This window comes from Muscardinus avellanarius, assembly GCF_963383645.1.
Source record: "Muscardinus avellanarius genome assembly, chromosome: 11".
Classification (NCBI taxonomy): domain Eukaryota; kingdom Metazoa; phylum Chordata; class Mammalia; order Rodentia; family Gliridae; genus Muscardinus; species Muscardinus avellanarius.
The window spans coordinates 27,246,733-27,273,074 of record NC_137797.1 but is presented as its reverse complement, the minus strand read 5'-3'; the positions used below and the strand labels follow the sequence as shown (position 1 = coordinate 27,273,074).

Genomic DNA, 26,342 nt, shown 5'->3' with positions numbered 1-26,342 from the left:
AGTGCTATCTCCCTGTAGTCTTTTAATAGTTTTCCCCACATCCTCTACTTTAGAGTCATTTATTGGTTGTATAAACTGGGTAATTTGATCTGTAGAATTTCCATGTTCTGGATTTTGTTGCTTGTGTAGGATAAGATAGCATGAATTTAGGACAATGCCCTCTATTTTAATATCCTACTTTTTTTTAACCTGACATCCTTTGTTTGTGGTAGTAGGCATTGAATCCAGGGGCATTCTACCTCCAAGTTACACACCCAGCCTTATTTTAATATTTTATTTTGAAATAGGGTCTCACTAAGTTGCTGAAGCCGGTCTTGAACCTGTGATCCTCCTGGCCCAGCCTCCCAAATACTGGGATTTCAAATGTGTACCACCACACCAGCTCTGATACCCTTTTAAAATAAGCTTCTTAATCATTATCTAGAAAGAAAAAAACCTGATGTACCATGGTCTTATTGAAACGGGGATTTTTGAGAAGAAACCCGGCATTTCCTTACCGGATTCTTGTCTGCAGCGAGTGAAGAATGACTAGTGAGAGTCTATTTCTAAATAAAATATAAAATCAGGCTGGGGCTGTAACTTTGAGGTAGAATGTCTCTGGGTTCAATCCTCAGTACCAAAAATAAAATAAAACAATAAAAAGGGCTGTGCCTCTTAACACACATACACTCCCGCAGGAAGGGGAGCAAGAAGTTTATTGGAAGCAGCAGGGAATAGGGAAAAGTGGCCGAACACCCCTAAGGGCTGTTGGGACTCTGATGTCCAGCAGCTGCCTTCAGGACAATACTTGAGGGTAGCCCAAGCCAAAATGCCTTCAGTTGCAAGCTGCTTTCTCCCAAGGTCCACGCAATCTGCCAGAAGAGAAGTGCAGGTCACCCCTAGGGGCCCTGGTCAGCCTTGATGCCCAGCAGAGGCCTTCAGGTCACTACCCGAGTGTAGCCCAGGCCAAGTGCCTTCAATTGCACCCCACCTTCTCTCAAAGCTAACGCAACCTGTGAGAGAGATAGAGGAAAGCTCCCCAACGGGGAGGGGTTCCCAGAGTGGGTAACCATCTTGGTGACTGGTCTAGGGGTTTATTTATCTCTGTGAGTCCTCTGTTACTTGGAGTCTGGGAGGCAGTTCTTAAAATTTGCATAGGGTATTTGCATGTCCTTTGAGGTGTCTCCTATCAGTAGGGGTGTCAGACTTGCTCCAGGGATGTCTTCTGGGTTTGTTGATTAGTAAACAGATGGTTTTGTGAAGCTTTGGTCATTCTTATCTCTGAACCTTGGAGGAGCTGGTCTCTTTTTGGAGCCTTGGAAGTTAATTAGTATTCGCTGCCCCTCAGGAAATTAAGCTTTTCTATGGTGACCTCTTCCCTACCTGCCTACTTCCTTTCTACCTCCTCATTATCAGAAGTATCATAGTTTGAGAGTTTTTATCAAAGGACCTCTCCTATTTGGTTTCTTTTAATCCCTTGTGCCTAAATGTTGCCTGACAAATAGATGTTGGATGCTACTTATAATTGAATAGCTGAATAATTCTACCATGTTTGGCCTATTCCTCTTCTGGCTTCAGACCTGAAAGCTTACAACTTACCCTATTTTGTTTAAAGCAGTTTAGAAAAGGGAATAATAAAAGCATTTTATCTATCACCTGCATTTCTAAACTAATCTTCATTTTATTTTATTTTTATTTATTTATTTATTTTTGTGGATTTGGAGATGGAACCAAGGGCATTTGACCTCCAAGCTACACCCTCTGCCCTATTTTTTATTCTTATATTTTGAAACAGGGTCTCACTAAGTTGCAGAGGACCTCACTAAGTAGCTGAGGCTGTCAGCCTCTCAAATGCCGAGGTTACAATCCTGCACCACCATGCCCGGCTTAATCTTTCTTTTACCAGAAACAATGACACTGACTCAAAATGTACCATAGATTATATAGGAAACAAACACTGCACTGAATGAGGAGTTCAGACTCTCTGTACCCATACATTTGAAATCTAATTTTTTTATGAAGGGCAGTGGGGTAGAGGGAGACAGCATGAAATGAAATTAGTGTAGGACTTAAAAGTAATTTTCTTCTGGGCATGGTGGCTCAGGCTTGTAATCCCAGCATTCAGGAGGCTGAGACCAGAGGATCACGGTTCGCGGACAGCCTCAGCTACCTAGGCCCTCTGCAACTCAGTGAGACTCAGTTTCAAAATAAAGAGTAAAAAAATAGGGCAGAGGGTGTAGCTCGGAGGTTGAATGCACCTGAGTTCCATCCCCAGACCCACAAAAAAAAAAAAAAAAAGACATTTTCTTTTTTGTTTTCCTTTTCTTTGTTCAGGGAATTGAACCTAGGGGCATTCTACTTCCAAGCTATACTCCCACCACCCCTTTTTGTTTTGAAACGGATCTCACTAAGTTGCTGCGGCTGGCCTTGAACTCAGATGGATCTTAGGGTCTCGGTTTATGAACTGTTGGGAGTACAGATGTGCCCCACCATGCCTAGCTGAGTCATTTTCTTGAAGTACTTGTTCAGCAAAAATTGGGGGATTTCTTGTCTATTTTGTTTATTTTTTCTGGCAAAAATATGTTTCAGCCACCAGAACAATCTTAGCACAATTCTTGGCTATTTTTCATTTAGCAAAATTCTTTCTGGAGCTCTGATGTATGTTTTTTGTCCGCTCGAATTTACAGGAATAGTAAACCACAAGGATTTCCTGAGGAGGAGCTCCCACATGCTGTGTCTGAGAGTCCTCATATTTCTCTTGGCGGCAGGAACAGTCTCTGATACTTCAGAATTATACTTTGAGTCCGGTGCTAATGATTTCTCTTGAAAAAAACAACTTAACTAAAACATTGTGGTTCTATTTTGCTTGATCCAAGGAAAAAACTTATAATAGAAAAAAATTACCTAGTCCCACCTACTCTGTCTTACCCTCTACACAAAGCAGTCTCTTTCTAAAGCTAACATCAACCTGTAATAATACTTACTATAAGAAAGAGATATTTCTTTTTATTTACAAGTTTTTAAAGCTACTAACCCAAACAAGTCACTAAACAAGTTGCAATAGGGGGCCTACCTTTCTGTAAGAGAAAATATAATATTTTATTTTTATATTGGGTGATCAGGTATTTGTTGCTGTTTTTCATTTGTTTTTGTTTTATTTGGGGTTTTTTTGTAGTGAGGACGGAACCTACACCTCACCAATGCTAGGCAGGCACGCTACATTAAGCTCTATCCCCACCCTTTTTTTATTGTGAGACAGGGTCTCACTAATTAATTGCCCATGAAGTCCTCAACCTTGTAATTCTTCTTTCTCAGTCTTCTGAGTGTCTGAGATTACAGGCGCGCACCACGACGCCTGGCTTGAGTGATCGAGTTTTAATATTAAGATATTACTCGTATTTTTCACTTCTGTTCTCTTATATATGTACAGAGCAAAAAAAGCTCACCAGTAATATTTCATATTCTGTATTAAAATTAACCATTCCAAGGGCTGGGGGTATAGCCGAATGTTAGAATGTGTACTTGGCATGCACAGTGCTCTGGGTTCAATCCCCAAGACCTCAAAAAGATAAAAAGAAGATAAAATTAACCTTTTTATTTTAGTTATAAAAAAAAGCAAAGAAAGGAATAGGCCAAGGAACCAATATCTCCTTGAGCGCATGCCCCAGTGGCCTGCCCTCCTTCTACCAGTCTCACTTCTGAGAGGTTCCACCATCTCCCAAAGCCATTAGCAACAGATCTAAAGCATAACAAACAGCTTAACAAAAACGAGTAAGATTCCAGCTATCTTCTGTTCAGCCACACAGGAGATCTGCAAAATTATAAAACAATCCACCCTTCTTAATAAATTTTTTCATGTGGAAATTTTTGCATGAAAAAATGTTGTTTACATTAACATTGTACAGACTTGGCTCCTTTTTGTTGTTGTTGTTCTGGGGATTGACCCCAGAGGCATTCTACCCCCAAGGTACACACCCACCCTTTTTATTTTATTTTATTTCATTTTATTTTATTTTATTGTGGTACTGGGGGTGCAACTCAGGGGCTTTTCTACCTCCAGGATGCACTCCGAGACTTATTTTATATTTTATTTGGAAACAGGGTCTTACTAAGTTGCTGAGGGCCTCACTAAATAGCTAAGGCTGGCTTAGAACCTATGTGATCCTCCTGTCTCAGCCTATACCTAGCTCACACCCACTCTTTTTAAAAAATTTGAAACAGGGTCTTGCTAGGTTACTGATAGACTTGCTATGTTACTGAGGCTGTCCTTGAACCTGCAGTTCTCTCAGCCTCTTAAGTATTGGGATTAACAGCATATTCCACCATGCCCCACTACTATTTTTAAATAAGATAACAAATATTTAATTTTTTCAGTTTTAATTTCTGATATGATAAATGTCATTCGATATCTGTATCAGCAAAAGCTCATCAGGGTTTTCAATAGTTCAATATTTTGGGGGGGTGATTCTTTTTTTGTTAGTGTGGTACTGAGGATTGAAACCAGGGGCACTCTACCTCCAAGCCACAGTCCAGCCCTATTTCTTATTCTTTTTATTTTGAAACAGGGTCTCACTAAGTTGCAGGGACCTCACTAAGTAGCTGAGGCTGGCCGTAAATCCCGATCCTCCTGTTTCAGCCTCCCAAAAAACTTTCCAGCCACCACGTCCAGCTTTCAATAGTTTTTAAGACCATAGTAGTCTCAAGATATTTGAGAACCATTGGTCAGGATGTAGTTTCCTGAGGTCCATCCAATAATCTATTGGTGGCCGAGTGTAGTGGTGCACACTTGTAATCCCAGTACTTGGGAGGCGAAGACAGGAGGATCGCAGGTTCGTGGCCAGCCTCAGCTACTTTATGAGGCCCTCCGCAACTTAGTGAGACCCTGTTCCAAAAACAAAGAAAAAATAGGGCGGGGGTGTAGTTTGGAGGTAGAATGCCCCTGGGTTCAATCCCCAGGATGACAAAATCATCATCATCATCATCATCATCATCATCTACAGGTTATTTGGTTATTTGGCAGTAGATTTGAGAGAAAAAATAATAATTTTATCCCCAAATTGTTACGGTTGGGAAACTGTCCCCAGGGATCTTTGTTAGACCTCTAGGAATAATTTCCCGAAAACTCCCCAAAGAGGCCGGGCGTGGTGGCGCACCCTTGTAATTCCCGCGCTTGGGAGGCGGAGACAGGAGGATCACGCAGGTTCAAAGTCAACCATGCTGGCTTAAGAGACCCTATTTCCAAATTAAAAAAAAAAAAAGTATAAAATAGGTCTGGGAGTGTAGCCCGGAGGTAGAAGGGCTTCCAGGAACCCCAGTACCACCAAAAAAAAAAATCCCCAAAGAAACCCCAAAACAGAGAAAGTGTAGGTTCTTGTCCTAAGCTAAGGGTAAATATACATTAGCCCGGACTCTTGCTGAAGATTTAAAGAAGTTTATTAAAAAGGTAGAAATACAGAAGATAGTTACAGCCCCAAGCCATTCAGGCATGGGGGGGGGGGGGGTTTCAAATGAATTCACCCAGATACAACATGTGGACCAGATTTTTTTATACCCATGACCTCCATCTTGTTCAGGTAATTCTGATGTAGTTAAAAACCCTGTAAGGTTCCTCCCCAACCATGAAGGTCAAAGGTTGACCCCTTCTCCCTTCCTAGCTAGATTATTATGTAGATCTGTCTTTAGAAAGAGGAAGCCCTAGCTCCCCTCTCCTACTGACTTGTTAATTACTTTTATCTAAGTCAATTTAAGTTTCAATAGCTGTTTGCTTCCTGACTGAAACTGAACCCAAGTCTTTCTCTCTGCAGGTCTGCCATTTTGACGCAATTATTTTTTAAATATATCTATTAATAATCAGAGCTTTCTCAAAACTTCCCAAGCCATTCCCAATACTGGTACACATATATTTGAGATTAATGTAAAGTAATTGTTTCACCAAAAATATCCTCTGCTTTGTTTTTTTTTTTTTTTTTTTAGTAGTAGTACTGGGGATTGAACCAAGGGCCATTCATGCTACCACTGATCCACATCCCCAATCCTTTTTATTTTTTTATTTTCAAACAGGATCTCACTAAGTGACCACTTAATAGTCTCAAAACTGTAATACTCTGTTCTTAGTCTCCCAAGTACTGGAAGTCTATCTCAGTTCATCTTGGTTGACATTTAGTTAATTAGCCAAAGAATGTTTTTCATTGGATGTTGTTGCTTAAATTAAAAAAAATTTTTTTGACTCAAAAGTTACTGAAGCATAGACATGGTGGCTCCCATCTGTAATATCAATACTTGGGAGGTTGAAACAGGAGGATCGCAGGCTTGAGGCCAGCCTAAGCAACTCAGCAAGACCCTGTCTCAAAATAAAAAGGTTAAAAAGGTTTGAGGTTTTAACTCAGAGGTAGAATGCCCATGAGTTTGATTCCCACTTTAAAAGTTATCAAAGCCAGGCGTGGTGGCGCATGTTCTGTGAGACTTTGTCAAACCCTTGGTTACATAAAGCCGTGAGACAAAGCACAGTAATCACTTTGGCAAGCCAGTATGTTCAGAACGGTAAAACAGGGTTTTCTAGGATGGAGGCAGTGGAATCTGTCACTAAAGGTAGGGAGGAAACCCCAACTACGAAGTCATCTTTCTCGGTTACGTAGCACAGGTGGGATACGGCACACCTTCACCAAGAAGCTTGTGGAGCAGCCAAGAGGTGAGTGAGAAGTTATGTTTGGAGAGGACGCAGAGTGAGTCGCCGGGAGACTGGCTCTACCACATGACGCCGCCGGGCCGGGTCTGTGGTGGACAAGGTGGACTCTTAGTGCTGTTCTGTGAAATGCAAAATAGCAAGTGCTCTAGGTGATGGTGAGCCAGAAGTTAGGATGTGCTTACATAGGTGCGCTTAAGTAGCAGAGCATAACTGCAGAAGAGAATAGGCATTGTTTTTCTTCTGTTTATCATAAAAAGTCTGTGCTACAGATATTCCATTTTGCTCTCTCATGAGCTGTGAGAGAAAGTGGATAAAGGAAAGAGGAAGGGGATTGGGGTGGAGGTTGAGGGAGCAGCGGTTCTTCATGCAGTAAGAAAAGCCCTGCTAATCTGAATAAAGAAGTGGGCTTCCACCCTCACCATCCACATCTCTTCTCAGAGAACAGCAGTTGAGAGTGCCTCCTGGGGAGGGCAAGAGGAAAAACAACAACAGTGTGCACCCCGGTTTCCACTGAGTCTTTAGTTAGAATAGGCTACTGGGTCAGCTTCTTCCTTCACCACCACCACCCCCCTTTTATGGCTGGTGAGCAAAGAACGGCAGACAAGCGCTTTACCGTCGCAGCATACTCTAGCCCTTGACATTCTTTGTTTTTTTTCCAGTACTGGGGATTGAACCCAGGGGCACTCTACCTCCAAGCTGCACCCCCAGCCCTATCTTTCATTTATTTTGAAATAGGGTCTCATTGCGTTGCAAAGGGTCTCACTGAGTAGCTGAGGCTGTTCGCGAATCGAGAGCCTCCTGTCTCAGCCTCCCAAATGCTGGGATTACAAGTGTGCGCCACCACGCCCACCCCCTTTACATCTTTCATTGCGACTCCAGGGCCTTAACACATACTTGGTAAGTATGTGTAAACTACGTCCCCAGACCTTTTTATGTTTTGTTTTATGTTTTTTTAATCTTATTTTGAGACAGCATCTTGCTAAATTGTCCAGGCTGACCTCGAACTTGTGATCTTCCTACCTCAGCCTCCCTAGTAGCTGGGATTACAGGCATGTGCCACCATGCTGATTCCCCTTTAAGTTTTTAAATGGTGGGGAAAATATCAAAGTAATGCCGCTCTGTGACACATCATAGCAGAGACCATTTGGCGGGCAAAACCTAAAATATTTACTGTCCAGCCCTTTACAGCGAATGTTTGCTGATCCTGACTGAAAGGAACTTTACTTTGGTTCATCTTATTTATTGTTCTTCCCCACGGGAGCTCAGTTGAAGAAAGAGTTCCACTGCCTTAAAAACAAGCTGTTGTTATTTTTTTTTAAGTATATCCACTATTCAGAAAGTCCAAACAAATATACTAGTGTTCTTGTTCTTTTGCTACCCTAGGAGCAGAGCAGGGTGGGGTTCCCAGTTCCACTTGAAAACACAAAGGAAATCATGTAAGGCAACATAAACTTAATATCATACATCATATAAGATACATTATCGATGATGCGAATATTAACCATCTGTGCCACCAACACTTCAACACCTGGTAGAGGAGCCGGGCGCGGTGGCACACACTTGGGATCCCAGTCCTTGGGAGGCTGAGACAGGAGGACTAGAGGTTTGCAGCTAGCCTGAGCAATCTAGTGAGGCCCTCTGTAACTTAGTGAGACCCTGTTTCAGAATAAAGAATAAAAAAATAGGGTTGGGGTGTACTTTAGAGGTAGGATGCCCCTGAGTTCTATCCCCAGTGCCCCCTGAAAAATCTGGCAGACGAATAAGAAACATATTCCTTCTTGTAACTTTTTAAGTACTTTCTTTGCCGGGCACCATGGCACATGCCTGTAATTCCAATACTTGGGAGGCTGAGACAAGAGGATTATAGGGTTGTGGCCAGCCTCAGCAACCTAGGGAGGCTCTCAGCAACTCAGTGAGACCCTGTTTTAAAATGAAAAATAAGCCGGGCGTGGTGGCGCACACTTGTAATCCCAGCATTTGGGAGGCTGAGACAGGAAGATCATGGTTTGCGACAGCCTCAGCTACTTAGTGAGGCAATCCGTAACTTAGTGAGACCCTGTTTCAAATAAAGAATAAAAAACATAGCAGAGGGTGTAGCCCCTGGGTTTCATCCCATACCTGCAAAATAATAATGATAATAATAATAATAATAATAATGATAATAATAATAATAATAATAATAATAATAAATAAAATAGGATTGGGTGTAACTCAAAGGTAAAATGCCCCTGGGTTCCATCTCCAGTAACAAAAAAAATTTTTTTTCTTAAAAGAAATTAAATAGCTGGGCGTGGTGGCACACGCTTGTAATCCCCGCGCTTGGGAGGTGGAGACAGGAGGATCGCACAGGTTCGATACCAGCCATGCTGGTTTAAGAGACCCTGTTTAAAAAATACAAAATATTTATATGTAGCCAGGAGGTAGGAGGGCTTCCAGGAACCCCAGTACCACCAAAAAAAAAAAAAAAAAAAAAAAGAAATTCAATAGCCAGATGTGGTGAACACACACTTGTAATCCTGGTACTTAGGAGGCTGAGACAGGAGGATTGCAGGTTTGCAGCAAGTCTCAGCTACTTAATAAGGCCCCATGCAACCTAGTGAGACCCTGTCTCAAAATAAAGAATAAAACATAGGGCTGGGGGTATATCTTGAAGTTAGAATGCCCCTTGGTTAATCCTCAGTACCGCAAAAAGAGAGAGAGAGAGAGAGAGAGAGAGAGAGAGAGAGAGAGAGAGAGAGAAATTAAATAATAAGAGAAAGGTATTTGCCTTATTTTTCTGTTTTCTCAAATTGATGCCTGGAAAATTGCTATTTATCCAAAATTTGCTATTCCTTTTTTTTTCTATGAATAGAGTAAGGGCCAGTTGGGGGTGATATGTGCATGTGTGTCTCTGTAAGTGTTTTATCCCATTAAGATGTATGACTACAATGCACCAATTAAAAAAAAAAAAAGAAAAAGAAAAGAAACTGGGAGTTGAACCCAGGGGCATTATACCTCTAAGCTATACCCCCAGTGCTGTTTTTTATTTTTTATTTTGAAACAGGGCCTCGCCAAGTTGCTTACGCTAGCTGGGAACCTGCAATCCTCCTATCTCAACCTCCCAAGTACTGGAATCACAAGCTTGCGCCACCACGCCCTGCAGCACAATTTGCTATTTTCTGAGTTCAAAGACTTGAAGTCTGAGTCTAAATTAGCTACCTCTCTGTTTCTGTTATTTTGCTTGGTGTGTTCCTCACTAGACAAATGAAGAACGGTTTCTTCTTTTAGTTTTAACATAATATTTCAGTCTTAGCTCTGAAGTCAAATTTATTAGTCAATCCTGCCGGGCATGGTGGCGCACGCTTGTAATCCCCGCGCTTGGGAGGCTGAGACAGGAGGATCGCACAGGTTCGAAGCCAGCCTCGGCTACTGAGTGAGGCTCTCAGCAACTTAGTGAGACCCTGTTTCCAAATAAAATATAAAATAGGTCTGGGAGTATAGCCCGGAGGTAGAAAGCCTCTGAGTTCTACCCCCAGGACCACCAAAAAAAAAAAAAAAAAAAAAAAAAAAAAAAAATATATATATATATATATATATATATATATATATATATATATATATATATTAGTCAGAATCTTGTTTTCCCATCTACAAAATGAAATAGTACGGCTGGGCATGGGAGGCTGAGACAGGAGGATTGCTTGAAGCCAGCCTTAGCAACCTAAGTGAGGCTCTCAGCAACCTAGCATCCCATTAAGATGTATGACTACAATGCACCAATAAAAAAAAGAAAAGAAACTGGGAGTTGAACCCAGGAGCATTATACCTCTAAGCTATAAAAAATAAAATAGGTCTGGGGGTGTCACCCTGAGGTAGAAGGCCCCTGAGTTTCATCCCCAGTACCTCTCCACACACAATGAAATAGCAATTGTAATTATAATAACGATGATAATAGCAAAACCCTTTACAGTTTTTTGTGAACCTTAACTGAGATGATACATAAAATACATAAGATCTTGCCTGGCGTGGTGGCACACACTTGTAACCCCAGCATTTGGGAGGCTGAGACAGGAGAATCACAGTTTGCGGCAAGCCTCAGCTACTTAGTGAGGCTCGCTGAAACTTAGTGAGACCCTGTTTCAAAATAAAGAATAAAAAATAGGGCTGGGGTGTAGCTCAGAGGTAGAATGCCCCTGGGTTCCATCCCCAGACCCGCAAAAAACAAAACAAAACAAAAAATATATAAGCTGTTGCCACAGAGTACTTTGTACTGTGTGGAAGCTTTCAGTATGAAAATACAATAACTGATTTCAAACCCTAACAAAGTGGAGTCTGCAGGTAGTGAAGGAGCGCTCACACTTGTACGACTAGAACAGTAGCTGCCAAAAAGGGCTTTCCCAAGCCAGAATTTGCTCAGCGAGCCCCTTCTATAAAGACTCTGCTAGCAACAGCCAGGACTGCCAGTGAAGAAACATCACCTCCTGCAGTAGGCCCTGTAACCAGTGTCTTTTGTGTCGAGGTAGCTTAAGTGGACTTTTCCTTTTTGCCATTAAAACTTTTGCCTTGCCCCAACTCTCTTGGGGACTAGTTCACCGTGACGCGTGCACATCCCACACTGCGATTCCTCGCTATTCCTGAGTAAACTGTGGACTCAGTTTAGTCGGGCTCTCTGTTGCTCAATTTCGGTTGACAGCTCTGTTGCTAGTTCTGTTGTTGTTGTTGTTGTTGTTGTTGTTGTTGTTGTTGTTGTTGTTGTGTCTTTAATGCTTGACAGAGCATTTGGAGAGTCAGCTATTTTATTGAATGCAATCAAAATATACTTATTCGTTTATTATTTTACATGTTAGGGATTGAACACAGGCCCTGAATGTACTAAGCAAGTGATCTACTACTAAGCTATATCCCAAACCAAGACTTATATTTAAACATATCACCAATTTTGTGCGTTCCAGGAGGTTGGAAGTTAAAATTAAAGCTTGCTATTTATCCAGAAAGTTTTTCAGGTTTTTTTTTTTTTTTTTTTGGCACTAGGGATGGGACCCAGGGTGTTATACCTTTGAGCTACACTCTCGGCCCTATTTTGTTTTTCATTGAAACAGGGTCAGCCGGGCGTGGTGGCACAAGCTTGTAATCCCCGCGCTTGGGAGGCAGAGACAGGAGAATCGCGCAGGTTCGAAGCTAGCCCCGCGCGCTGGCTTAGGAGACCCTGTTTCCAAATAAAAATGCAAAAATAGGTCTGGGAGTGTAGCCCGGAGGTAGAAGGGCTTCCAGGAACCCCAGTACCACCAAAAAAAAAAAAAGAAAAAAAGAAACAGGGTCTCATTAAGTTGCTGAGGCTGGCCTTGAACCTGTGCTCCTCCTGTCTCAGCCTCCCAAGTACTGGGGTTACAGATGTGCACCACCATGCCCAGCTAGATATTCATTTAATAGTGAAAACAGTGTTTCTGCTTGATGGGATTAAGCTAATTTTATAGTCTGTTTTAACACCTGTGCTGTTTTCACACAATTTACAAAAAGTTAATGTGAAAACTCTTCTAAGTGCTTTGTATTAAGTTCTTATAAGAGTTTTTTTTTTTTTCTTTTTCTTTTTTTTTTTTTTTTTTTTTTTGCAGGTCAGGAGATTGAATCCAGAGGCATCCTACCTCTGAGTTACATCCCCTGCCCTATTTTTTATTCTTTATTTTTGAAACAGGGTCTCACTAAGTTGTGGAGGGCCTCACTAAGTAGCTGAGGCTGTCCGCAAACCACGATCCTCTGGTCTCGGCCTCCCGAATGCTGGGATTACAAGCTCACGCCACCACTCCCAGCTCTTATAAGAGCTTTTTGAACTACATGGTTTTATTCATTTATTTATTTATTTATTGCGGGTCTGGGGATGGAACCCAGGGGCATTTGACCTCCAAGCTACATCCCCTGCCCTATTTTTTTTTTTTATTCTTTATTTTGAAACCAGGTCTCACTGAGTTGCAGAGGGCCTCACTAAGTAGCTGAGGCTGTCCGCGAACCGCGATCCTCCAGGTCTCAGCCTCCCGAATGCTGGGATTACAAGCGTGCGCCACCACGCCCGGCTGAACTACATGGTTTTATTACTCCTTTTTCATACATGGCACAGCTGAAGCACAGAAGGGTCATAAATTTGCCATAGGTTACTTAGCAAGAGGCACAGTTGGGATGTGAACCTGTAGTTTGCCTCCAGCATCTGTGTTCTGAGCCACTGTGTTTTAATGCTTTTATTAGCCATATTCTCATGCATGAGTTATAGTTTCTTTAAGGTAACTCTAGAAGAGTTTTATTTGTTGTACCGGACATGTGGTGGGTGATGCATATTTGTGCCAAATGAGCCAATGATGATGATAATATGAAAAATTATAATTAATACAATTCAAACATTGATAATATTTTGGGCCTCAAATAACTATTTTTCACTGTAAGTCCTCTTAAGAGTTATCTAAAAAAAAAAAAAGAGCTATCTATAATGAGCATAGGCTATTTTGAAGCAGTCTGCTTTAAGCCTGCAAAAATTTGGGCAAAGAAATAGAAACAAATCTATTTATATTGCTAAATTCATTTTTGCTTGCTGGTACTTGCTCAAAACACTCTGTGTGTTTTATTTAGAGTTTTTCCTTTTTTGGGCCTCTCTGTTGAGTGTTTGTTGATTTATTGGTATTAAATGGCATTGTATTGTAACATTTAGTTCTCATTGAAGAAGGCTTAAAGTATTTGGACTTACTCGTCATGATAGTGATGTTTGGTATTGGTATCGGCCTCTTAAACCATTTGAAAACAGCAATGATCTTGAGATTTGTTTTATTTTATTTGTATCTTTCAGAATTCTCCACCACTTTATCAGTACTTACAGGATTTGGGACACACAGACTTTGAAATATGTTCTTCTTTGTCACCCAGAACAGAAAAATGTGCCACGACAGAGGGACAAGAAAAGCCTCCTTTGAGAGTCCCGCCAAAAGTAAGAAAACATGCTTCTTTTTAAATTCTCACCCTGTGCTGCTAGGAATCTCACCTGACCCAGGCTTTCACCAGGCGCGCTCTGTCAGAGCCGCAGCCGCCGCCCAGCATGCTCATTCTTCCTTTATGACCTAATCTTCTGCTCTTCATCTTACTTATTATTTTAATACTTTTCCCTCTACTCTCAAAAAACAAAAACCACCTCAGAACCACGTCTGTTATCCTTCCTCACACTTGTAAAACTTTATTTATTTATATTATACTGGGGATTGAACCTAGGGTCTTTCTACCTATAATCTATACCTTTAACCCATTTTATTTTTTGGCAGTACTGAGGATCAAACCCAAGGGCATTCTACCTCCAAGCTACAGCCCCCAACCCTGGGCTATTTTGTGGGTAATTTATATAAAGTGAGGAAATTAATGATTGAGAATTAATGTATATTATTTCTCTAAATATTGAAATTATCCAGAGGAAACTAGAAAAATATACTAAAACCTCAACTAGAACTCAACTAATAGAAATCCTCTATTGAAGCCGGGCGTGGTGGCGCACGCTTGTAGTTCCCGCTCGTGGGAGGCGGAGACAGGAGGATCACGCAGGTTCAAAGCCAGCCACACTGGCTTAAGAGACCCTGTTTCCAAAAATTAAAAAAAAGTATAAAATAGGTCTGGGAGTGTAGCCCGGAGGTAGAAGGGCTTTCAGGAACCCCAGTACCACCAAAAAAAAGAAGAAGAAGATGATGAAGAAGAAGAAGAAGAAGAAGAAGAAGAAGAAGAAGAAGAAGAAGAAGAAGAAGAAGAAGAGGAGGAGGAGGAGGAGGAGGAGGAGGAGGAGGAGGAGGAGGAGGAGGAGGAGGAGGAGGAGGAGGAGGAGAAATCCTCTATTGAATAAAATTTTCCTCTTTAAGTCTTTTTTAAAAAGAGAATATAGAAGCCAGGCATGGTGGTGCACACTTGTAATCCCTGTACTTGGGAGGCTGAAGACAAGAAGATCATGGGTTTGTGGACAGCCTCAGCTGCTTAGTGAGACCTTGTTTCAAAATAAAGAGTAAAAAAATAGATGTAACTTAGAGGTAGAATGCCCCTGGGTTCTATCTCCAGTACAACACACACACACACACACACACACACACACACACACACCCCACAAATTATAGAAAAGCAAATTGATTTTTTTTCTTTTCTATTTCTTTTTTCTTTTCTTTCTTTTTTTTTTTTTTTTAATTTTGGCACTAGGGATGAAACCCAGAGGAATTCTACCTCCAAGCTACCTCCTAGCCCAATTTTATTTCTTATGTGGAAACAGTGTTTCACTAGTTTGCTGAGAGCCTCCTTAAACTGCCAGGGCTGGCTTTGAACCTGTGACCCTCCTGTCTTAACCTCACAAGTACTGGGATTACAAGTGTGCAACACCATGCCCGGCTGCAAATTAATATTTCTTAAACACAGTTTCAAGCATATGTGATGGGGTGATGTATTTACCTCAATATCTAATGCCCTTTATGTCTAAGTTTTTTATACTTCTGTACAGTAAGTGTCTCAGAGTTGATATACAGCATAGTGAGGCTGCCATGCTGAAAGAATCTGCATTATGTCCTATAAAATGCATCTACTAGAATTATCTATGTTTTATTAGGCATATTCATTAAAATGCAAAAATATTCTAATACATTTCAGTATTATCCAAAGAAAGAAATTAATAGAAAAAGTTAGCCATGAACAGTAGCACACACCTCTAATTCCAATACTTGGAAGCTGAGACAGGAGAATTGCAGGTTTGAGGACAGCCTCAGCAACTTAGTGAAACTCTCAGCAACTTAAATAAAAAAGATCTGAGGGTGTAGCTCAGAGGTAGAATTCCCCTAGGTTTAACCCCTAATGCCAAAAAGAAAAAGAAAAAGATAAGCAGGTTACTTCATTCCTTAATCATTATTGTGTGTGTGTGTGTGTGTGTGTGTGTGTGTGTGTGTGTGTGTGTGTGTGTGTGCAGTTCTGGGATTGAACTCACAGCCTCCTGTTTGCTAAGCGAGCATTCTACCACTGCCCTGTGCCCTCAGTCTCAATCAATGGCTCAGTTACTGCTGGGAGGAGGCATTATAGTTTTCAATTAGTCATTTCTTCCATTGTGATAGGAAGGAAAAGCATGGATTGTGTTTTCAGTTAGAATTTTCACAGCAGTGATCCAACACCTGACACACACTACGTAGAGGAAGATTTATTTGCTCACAGATCTGGCGATTTCAATGTATTTGTAGTCCATTTTACCCTGACTGCCAAGCAGGAGCCGGGGCTACAAGTTCTTAGGGCATGATAGTGGGAGCAGCAAAAGCGACCAAGCATCAGCCTAACAAGACAGCTGGGTGGAGCCAGGACATGCACTGTACCTGGTCACGTCCCCAGCACATCGTGTACCCGGCTACCCCCAGGCACCTACCTTCAAACACAGCAGCCTCCATGGCACGAGTTCTGGTAGACATTTTAGGTTCAAACTAAAATTTGCAGGAGGAGCTTTTCTCCTGGTCTTACTAGCAAAATATATAAATTGTGAGGTAACCAAGCTGGCCCTTTTATGTAGGGTATTATGTTTTGTTTTGTTTTGAGGTTTTTTTTTTTGGTGGTACTAGGGATGGAACCCAGGGGTATTCTACTTCTGAGCTACACCTCCAGCCCTATTTTATTCTTTTATTTTGAAACAGGGTCTCACTAAATTGCTGAGGCTGACAGAGAACCTGTGATCCTCCCGTCTCAGCCTCCTAAGTACTGGGATTACAACTATGCCCACCACGCCCAGCTGGTTTATGAGTTAGTGCTCACGTGGGTCTGAACCATTTTTTTTTTGTTAGTCCTCTGTACTTAATCCTTTTCTCCCCTTTACTTTCAAGAATGAATGCTCCTGAGAAGTAGTTTAAAAACAAACCCGAAAAATACACTAGTAGGCTATTTATAGACTAGCACTTGTAGTTGGTGTTATTTGGCGTCAACAAAGATTAGCTAAGGGCTGGTCACTGAACAGAAGATGGGCATTGAGGTCTGGCTTTGGGAGGTTTTTTGGGTATAACCTTGGATTTTATTGATATTTAACTCTTGTCATTTATGACAGGCAGTTCTATTTTTCATGTTGTTAGTTTGCAAGTAAATCAAGTGGGAGCTTAAAGTTGCATCTCCTCAGAAATCAAGGAGCAATAAAAAGCATGGCCAGAGGCTGTTTTTGGAATTGCCACATGTCTAGAAAGTTCATCTAGCCTTCCTACTGCACATCTCTAAGACAACTGTCTAATTGTATGAGCTATATTTCTAAAATGTATTGTTTTTCTACTGAATCCGGGACAGCTACATTTCTTTTTTTTTTTTTTTTTTTTTTGGTACTAGGGGTGGAACCCAGGGAATTTCTACCTCCAGGCTATACTCCCAGACCTATTTTATATTTTATTTGGAAACAGGGTCTCACTAAGTTGCTGAGAGCCTCACTAAGTAGCTAAGGCTGGCTTCGAACCTGTATGATCCTCCTGTCTCAGCCTCCCAAGCGCGGGGATTATAAGCATTTGCCACCACGCCCGGCTTGGGACAGCTACATTTCAAAAAGATTTATTGAATCATTTAGTTTATTCTCAGGAAATATATTTTTAGAATTGCTCCCAAAATTCTGCTCAAAGAGTATAGTATCACTTATTTCTTTGGAAAACATTCTATAGTATGTTTTTTGTTTGGTTTTGCTTTGCCTTGTTTTGTTTTGTTTTGCGGTACTGGAGGTTGAACCCAGGGACCTTCTGCCCTCAAGCTACACCCCCAGCCCTATTTTTTCTGTTTTATTTTGAAACAGGTTCTCACTAAGTTGCGGAGGGCCTCAGTAAGTAGTTGAAGCTGGCCACGAACCTGCGATACCTCCTAGCTCAGCCTTCCAATTACTGGGATTCCAAGTGTGTGCCGCCAGGCCCGGCTAATATGTGTTGTTGATTAAGCAATCATTAACACTAATTGCCTTCTTTTGTTCACTTTTAATTTTTCATGTGATTATGAGGTACTTATTGAGTAGTCCGTTCTGGTATTCCTATCATGAATGTTCATTTTCCTTTTTTCTCTGATTTCCTTTCCTGTAATTATTCCTAAATGTTCCTTTTTAAGGTTTTAGCATCTGGCCTCTTATCTCCTTGATCTTTCTTCTTCTCATCTACTTTCTTGCGTTCCTTGGATGCGTATGTCCATTCACTAGACTTTGCGGAGTTCCAGATGCTCCTTAGACATTTTTACCTGCATGTGCTCCAGGAAGCTCAAGTTCAGCATGTCCAAAACTGGACGTCTTTTCCCATCCACCACAAAACAAATAATCAAAAAACGTCCTCTTTCTGTACTGTCATATTACCACCCTCTCAGTATCTTTTCATTTCCTATTACTCTTGCATTGCGTTGTTCACCAAGTGATACATCAAGTCGCCTTCTGTGTATTTTAAATCTAATCCTTATTCATTGCTACGTTTTCATTCATTGCTTAGTCCAGGCCTTTATCATTATTTATATAAACTTTTTTTTTTTTTTTGCGGTACTGGGGATGGAACCCAGGGGCATTCTACCTCCAAGCTACACCCCCAGCCCTATTTTTTTATTCTTTATTTTGTAACAGGGTCTCAATAAGTTGCAGAGGGCCTTGCTAAGTAGCTGAGGTTGTCTGAGAACCGTCGTCCTCCTGTCTTAGCCTTCCAAATGCTGGGATTACAAGCGTGCGCCACCATGCCCGGCTCTATGAACTATTAAATATCCTCCGAGTCATGTTACCTTCATTCCCTACAAGAAGCACCTCTATACTATTGCCAGTTGTTTTTCTAGAATGCTGATTTAGTGTTTCACAATTCCTTGCATAAAAAACTTCAGTGGCTCCTCATAGCCTACAAGATAAAGTCTAAACCACAGTGGTATATAAAACCAAGGTCCCTTAGAACCTATCTCAGAGCTGGGTGTGGGGGCACACACCTCTAATCCCAGCACTTGGGAGGCTGAGACAGGAGGATCACAGGCTCGAGGACAGCTTCAGCAAGTAGTAAGATTCTCATCAACTTAGTGAGACCCTGTTTCAAAATAAAAATGTAAAATCAAGCTGGGGGTGTAGCTCAGAGATAAAATGCCCTAGTACCACCACCAAAAAAAAGCATCTCAGTATACTTTTTTCTCTTTCTTTCTTTCTTTCTTTCTTTCTTTCTTTCTTTCTTTCTTTCTCTCTTTCTTTCTTTTATTTTTTATTTTTTGATGCTGGGGGTTGAACCTAGGGTTTCCTGTGTGCTATGCATGTTCTCTACCACTGAGCTATAAACCCAGCCCCCAGCCCTACCTCTTTCTTGTTCTCTAATTGACACATACAAATTGTACATATTTCTGTCGCCAGGATACCTTCTGACATCCTTACTAGTCCTTCTTCCCTCTGGCGATAGCTGTCCTGGACTGTGCCCATCCACATGGCATGTGCTTGCTTGGCCTCCCTGCTCTACTCACCTTCTCCCCTCGTCTGAAATGTCTTCCCTCCTCTGTGGCGTCCCTGCTCGTCTGTTACGGCTTAGCCCCAGCTGGTAACTGTTCTCTAACCTCTTCTCCTCCCATATATTCCTAGGCTTTGCACTGGTGTGTAATTACTTGTCTCTTCTTGTCCACTAAGTTCTTGAAAACAGCTGCTCTGTGTATTTATCTTTGTTCCCATGACCCTTTGCAGTACCTGGGATGTAGTAATTAATGAATATTACTCCATTTACTGACATGCTCAGGAATGGACTATTAAGGTAAATTAAATTTTTGGCTGATTCAGTAATAAAACTTTAAAACTTTTTTTTAGGATATGAGTGTTTTTCTAAAATGACTAAAATATCTTTGTGCCCTAATATTATGAAATGAAATGTTTTAATATTTGAAAACATGGAGAATCCTATGGTTTTCATTCTAAAATATATGCTACCATCATGATAGTGTTCCTAAGATAAATGGACTATGTCAGGATGACTTCTGGCTACTTTTAAAAAAACAGATTTCTAAGCCTCATTTCAAACCTATTGAATCAGATTCTTCAGTTTGGGGCCCAAGAATGTGTTTCTAACTAAAATCTCTAGATGATTCTGTTGTGAAACTAAAATTGGGAAACAATAAGGAGGCTAAAACATTGACAAAGTATACCATGTGGATGATTTTTTTTCTCTTTTTTTGATTAGAGGTAAGTTATTTGAAGCTTTTCTGTTTTGGGGGTGTGTTTAACTAATAACCCTATACAATGTCATTCATCTCCTTCAGCAAGGCATCCTGTTAAAAGTGGCTGAAACCATCAAAAATTGGACTTTTCTTTCTCATTGCAGTCAGAAAGATGGCTTACTTCACAAATTGGTGAGTGTTCACTTTGATTCTTTTTGACACTTTTCAGGGCCTCAGTTTATTAATGAGCATTTGTTTTGCTAATCATTTGGATAGTGACTTTTTTATTAGAAATTCCATAATAACTGCATATTTGGGCTTATTGCTATTGCTTATAGCTGTTATAAAAAGCTATTAGCCACTTAGAATTGAATATTTTGGTAGTTATTGAAACCTCATTTCTTTCTGTGTGGGTTTTGTTTTGTTTTGTTGGTATACTGGGAATTGAACCCAGGGGCATTCTACCTCTGAACAACAGCCTCAGCCCTATTTTAGTCTTTTTATTTATTTTATTTTATTTATTATTATTTTTATTTATTTATTTTTAAATTTATTTATTTATTTATTTATTGTGGTACTGGGGTTCCTGGAAGCCCTTCTACCTCCAGGTTACACTCCCAGGCCTATTTTATACTTTTTTTATTTTTGGAAACGGTCTCTTAAGCCAGCAGGGCTGGCTTCAAACCTGTGCTATCCTCCTGTCTCCACCTCCCAAGCGCAGGGATTACAAGCGTGCGCCACCATGCCCAGCTAGTCTTTTTCTTTTTAACCAGTCTAAGTAGCAGAGGGCCTCACTAAGTTGTTGAGTCTGGCCTAGAACCTGTGATCCTCCTATCTCAGCCTAAGTATTGGAATTACAAACATGTGCCACCATACCTGACTTGAAGCTTTGTTGTTAGAGTATTAAATTATTGCTACCAACTTCCTTTATTGACAGATACTCCTATCAGCAGGGAAGGGAATATATCTCTTAGTACAATTGATTCAGTCAAGATTGATTCAGTCTTGGCGACCAATAAACCATGGAATGTTCCAGAGACTTGAAGTAGTCAACATTGAGAGTCTTTGATTTCTGTAAGGGTTTTTGTTTTTTTAAGTTCATTTTTATTGGTGCACTGTAATTATACAAGGTAATTTTTTCTAGTTTCTGTTGTAATATATCTGTTGTTCAACCTGTGACCCAAAGAGGATATATTTCAATCTTTTTACAACCTACCAATATAAGATCCAGGTAATATAGCTAAAATATGCAAGTTATAAAGTTTTTATAGCCAGGCATGGTGGCGAGAAACTGTTATCCCAGTACTTGGGAGGCTGAGACAGGAGGATCACAGGTTCTAGGCCGATTCAGCATGTAGAGAGACTCTCATAAACCTAGCAAGACCCTCTTTCAAATTAAAAGTAAAACAGGAGCCAGGTATGGTGGCGCACGCTTGTAATTCCAGCATTTGGGAGGCTGCAACCGGAGGATTATGGTTCGCAGCCAGCCTCAGCTACTTATTGAGTCCTTTACAACTCAGTGAGGCCCTGTTTCAAAATAAAGAATAAAAAATGGGTCTGGGGGGTGAAGCTTGAAGGTAGAATGCCCCTGGGTTCTATCTCCAGTACCACAATAAATAAATAAATAAATAAATAAATAGCCAGACATGGTGGCACACGCTTGTAATCCCCGCGCTTAGGAGGCAGAGACAGGAGGATTGCGCAGGTTCGAAGCCAGCCGCGCTGGCTTTAAGAGACCCTGTTTCCAAATTTTAAAAAATATAAAAATAGGTCTGGGAGTGTAGCCTGGAGGTAGAAGGGCTTCCAAGAACCCCAGTACCACCAAATAAATAAATAAATAAATAAATAAATAAACAAACAAACAAACAAATAAATAAATAAATGCCAAGCATAGTGGCGCATGCTTGTAATCCCAGCATTTGGGAGGCTGAGACAGGAGGATCATGGTTCATGGACAGCCTCAGCTACTTAGGCTCTTTGCAACTCAGTAAGATCCTATTTCAAAATAAAGAACAAAAAATAGGGCTAAGGGTGTTGCTCAGAGGTAGAATGCCCTTGGATTTTATCCCTGTACCATAATAAGTAAGTAAGTAAGTAAGTAAGTAAGTAAGTAAGTAAGTAAATAAATAAATAGTTTTCATGGCTCCTAGAAGAAGTAATCAAGGTACATGTAAGCAGGTTTCAGGATCCTCTCTGGCCTATGACTTTAAGAATCATTATTCTTTTAAATTAAAATTTGTAGAGTTCATTTACAAAGTGCTTTCACATTTTGATTTGGTACTACAAGCTACACTATAAAGCTTAGAATATTTTACCAGTGAAAAGGCTACTGTTCAAACAGTCCAGTTGGTTTCATAAATTGTTACGTGGAATATCCAAGAACGTTCAGCTAGAAAGTATTAACCAAGCCAGAGTTTGAACCCCAGTCTCCTGATTTCAAAGCCTATGCCCTTTCCACTAAAACATACCACCTCTCTAGCTTGAGCACTATTATTTTTCAACCAAAGTTATGTTTGTAGCAATCCAATTATCAAGATCTCTGTTGAGGGCTTCATCTTTGTAGAAGGTGTGTTAAGAAGGTCAGTGAAGTGTCTTGTCATCTACGGAGAATATTAGCTTTATCCAGGTGGAGCCCTCCCATTCTTCAGGGATGCTAGGACTGTGGTAGTAGATGGACCCATATACATTTTTCTGTGGCGTAATCACTGTCTGCCTAGGCCTGGCTCTTTTCATTCTTGGTTCATTGTCGCTGGCCACGTGCTTCATGTCACATGTCACTATAAAGTGACAGCCCCTGTACATATCTCTTTTGTGCCTGTATTTTGGAGAATTATAGGAATACATAACCAAAAAGCAGTTTACTGGTAATAGAACAAGAAATTGCCTAGTTGGCTTCTGTTAGATCGCCTGACTTCCCCACATTTGAAATTTTGTTAACTATATAGATATTAAAGCAGATTCTCTTTTCTTTTATAAAAATATTGACAATTGCCCTATGATATTTGAATATTTTGCTATTATTCATTTATAGTGCTTAAAGATTGAAAACAGAGATTCAGAGATTCCTCTATAGCAATTTTGATGGTAGTATTCATAGCATGTTAAGTATTTTTTGTATTACTGGGAATGGAACCTAGGGGCATTCTACCTCCATGCTATACCTCCAGCCCTACTTATTCCTTTTTTTTTTTTTTAAATGAGTCTGGCATGGAACCCAGGGGAATTTGACCTTCAAGCTACACCTCCTGCCCTAATTTTTATTCTTTAATTTGAAACAGGGTCTCACTCAGTAGCTGAGGCTGTCTGTGAACCATGATCCTCTAGTCTCAGCCTCCTGAATGCTGGGATATAAAGCATGCACCACCATGCCCAGCTTTTATTCTTTATTTTGAACAAGGTCTCACTGAGTTACAAAGGGCCTCACTAAGTAGCTGAGGCTGTCCATGAACCACGATCCTCCTGTCTCAGCCTCCCAAATGCTGGGATTACAATCATGTGCCACCACATTCGACTGTGTTTCATTTAATCCTCATCAGTTTTATGAAATAGCATGATATTGAAAAGTACATAAGATCATTAAAGTATTTTTTGTGTGTGTGGTACTGGGGGTGGAACCCAGGAGCTTTTCTACCTCCAGGCTATACTCCTAGACCTATTTTATTTTTTTTATTTGGAAACAGGGTCTCACTAAGTTGCTGAGAGCCTCACTAAGTGGCTGAGGCTGGTTTGAACCTGTGAGATCCTCCTGTTTCAGCCTCCTAAGTGCTGGGATTACTAGCGTGGGCCACCACGTCCAGCTGATCATTGAAGTATTTTAATGTTTGAGTATGTTACCTTTCCATTCCTATAGAAAAAAAGTAAAAATTCCTTTATTCCTCCGCTATACCTACTCATATGCTTTTCATTCCACCCAGGCAGAAATTTTTTTAAATTCCTTTCTTATGCCACTTTTCCACAAAGAGCCTAAAAGGATCACTATCCACCAAAGCAATTCAAAATCATCACTTCAGCATTAAAGAGTCTGCATAATTTAGCCATAACCTACCCTTTCCAATTTTGTCTACCAGTATTTCATCAATAAACTCAGTCTTCCTTTTCATTTATTCCATTCTTACTCAATATGGCTGTGTTTGTGCTATTGTACGATGGTGGAATTCTTTCCATCTTTCTCTTGATCTATTGCAATCTGTTCAATAAACAAATCTTAGCTTTCCTTCAAGGCTTTTCCAAAAACTTCATCTCATTCAATCTCTTCATCAACCTAATTATCTGTGTTTATATTCTGTATGTTTTTGTATTGCATCACATTCAATGTGTGCTTTTCTTGTTCTTTGAATTAGTTCAGATTTGGTGACAAAACTAATAGCTAACGCTTGAACACTTTACTGTGTTCCCAAAACTCTTCTTGGTATTTTATAGATAATTATTTAATCTACACAACAACCCTATGAAGTCGTTACTACTATAGTAGTTTGGGGTGTTACTGTGGGTTCTTGTTCTTAGCTAATTTAGAAAAAAAAAATAGCCAGAACTGCACTGCTACAAGCTTAAGCAAAGTTTTATTATTAAAAGGTAGAAAGGAGCCGGGTGTGGTGGCACATGCTTGTAATCCCCACGCTTGGGAGGCTAAGACAGGAGGATTGCGCAGGTTCGAAGCCAGCCTTGGCTACATAGTGAGGCTCTCAGCAACTTAGTGAGACCCTGTTTCCAAATAAAATAGAAAATAGGTCTGGGAGTATAACTCGGAGGTAGAAAGCCTCTGGGTTCCACCCCCAGTACCACACACACACACACAAAAAAAAAGGTAGAAAGGAGGGCAGAGCAATTAAAGCACTACATCAGAGGCAACACAGTGGCGTGCCTTGAAAGTAAGACGCTAATGTCTTTGAACACATACACTTTTTTATAAGAATTCATTGTCTCCTTTTTCCCATCATGCTTAGCCAGTAGTCTTCTTTTTCCCACAAAAAGCAGGTGAAGGCCCACCAGTTATCTCTGCTGTGTGAGCGTTTTCATAGCATTCTTTGTTCATCCTTACAGGGACAGACAGGTCTGACATCACTGATCAAAATGTGTTGCTTGGTTAGCAAGGTCAGGGGGTTGCATGGTAGAAGCCCGCTTTGTTCTTTATTTTATTTTTATTCTTAAAATTTAAAGCATGTATTGACCACCTATGTCCTTGGTGAGTTCTCAGATTCTCCATACCTCTATCTGTTAGAAGTTACTTATTATGTTGAAAACTTGTTTTATAATAAAAAAAAAAGAAAGACACAGGAATATAGTCCTTTAATGGAGGTTTGGGGGCTATAACTATTTTTTGTCATTAATAATTAATATTAGGTTAATATAGCTTGCTTTTTCATCTTTTAACTTTAGTTCAAACTGTTATGAGAGTCTATAAAATTCTTGTTCTAAGTGCAGGTGTCTGTAAATTCAGCACTCAATGTTTGGCCGCGTTAACAGCCAGCTTTTAGCTGACCAGGGTCAACATTTGTCGTAGCTCTTGGCTGACAGTTTAAAGACAGAGAAAAGGATCTTACTGTTCTGCCAAAGTATAGAAGCTTGTTCTTACTAGCAATTAATACTTCCTTATTAGCAATCAATACAGTCTCAATTTCCATCACTATTATCCTCATTTTGCAGATGATTAAATTAGTACAAAGAAGTTATTAACTTGCTTAAGGTGTAGACACAGGATATAAGCCTAGGTACCAAATCTTGACGCTCAGACTTGTCGAGGATGAGCAAGTTTACCTAGTATACCTCCTAGCAGCATAGTGCTCCCACCAATGATATATGAGTTAATCGGAATTGGCGCCTTTGAAATTTCTTCATTTACTTGAGACTTGAACCTGGATTTCCCAATTTAAATAAGTTTATTGAAATGTATGATTTTTATAATTTGTCCAAAAGAAACTTAGTACATTAATCTGATTCTATTTATTTATTTATTTATTTATTTATTTATTTATTTATTTTTGGTGGTACTGGGGTTCCTGGAAGCCCTTCTACCTCAGAGCTACACTCCCAGACCCTTTTTTTTTTTTTTTTTTTTGGTTTTATTTGCGCAGCAAGGCTGGTTTCAAACTTGCGCAATCCTCCTGTCTCCGCCTCCCAAGCACGGGGATTACAAGCATTTGCTACCACGCCCTGCAATCTGATTCAATTTAAACAGCTATAATCAGAACATAATTTGAGTTATTCCTTTGTAGAGATAATTTAATCACTAAGATAACTTGGTCCCTTTTAAGTTCACTCACATAGACAATTGTAGGTTGTTGTTTTGTTACATTCTTTGATCAGATATTCTCAAAACCATACTGCCTCTATGCAGGGTGGGTGTTTGTTCTGTTTTGGTACTGGGGATGGAACCCAGGGCACTGCACATGCAAAGCAAGCACTTCACCACTGAGTTCCATCCCACCCAGCCCAGCAGGTTGGTTTTAATGAGGCATTATCTTAGTTTTGCCGATGGGTCCAATGCTAAGGAATGGTGCTGATTAAATGAAGAAAGATCAAGCCTATTCTCTTCAAACTCAAGACCTAACTGGTTTTACTTTGACTGCTA

General features: G+C 40.4%; 1 protein-coding gene across 7 annotated transcripts in view; it reads left to right on the top strand.

Annotated features, from left to right (window-relative positions):
* The window catches only part of VEZT (vezatin, adherens junctions transmembrane protein), a gene marked incomplete at both ends in the record, with an annotated part of 87,665 nt that overhangs the window by 24,537 nt on the left and 36,786 nt on the right, over positions 1–26,342 (top strand). For 2 of the 7 annotated variants that reach the window (XM_080705788.1, XM_080705789.1), the window contains 2 exons: positions 13,473–13,610; positions 19,877–19,966. In XM_080705788.1, the coding sequence (XP_080561914.1) occupies positions 13,473–13,610; positions 19,877–19,966 (228 nt within the window). Of the gene's footprint in view, positions 1–13,472; positions 13,611–19,876; positions 19,967–22,382; positions 22,439–26,342 lie in introns of those variants that run through there. The other 5 variants (XM_080705790.1, XM_080705787.1, XM_080705791.1 and 2 more) reach the window with 5 other exon arrangements.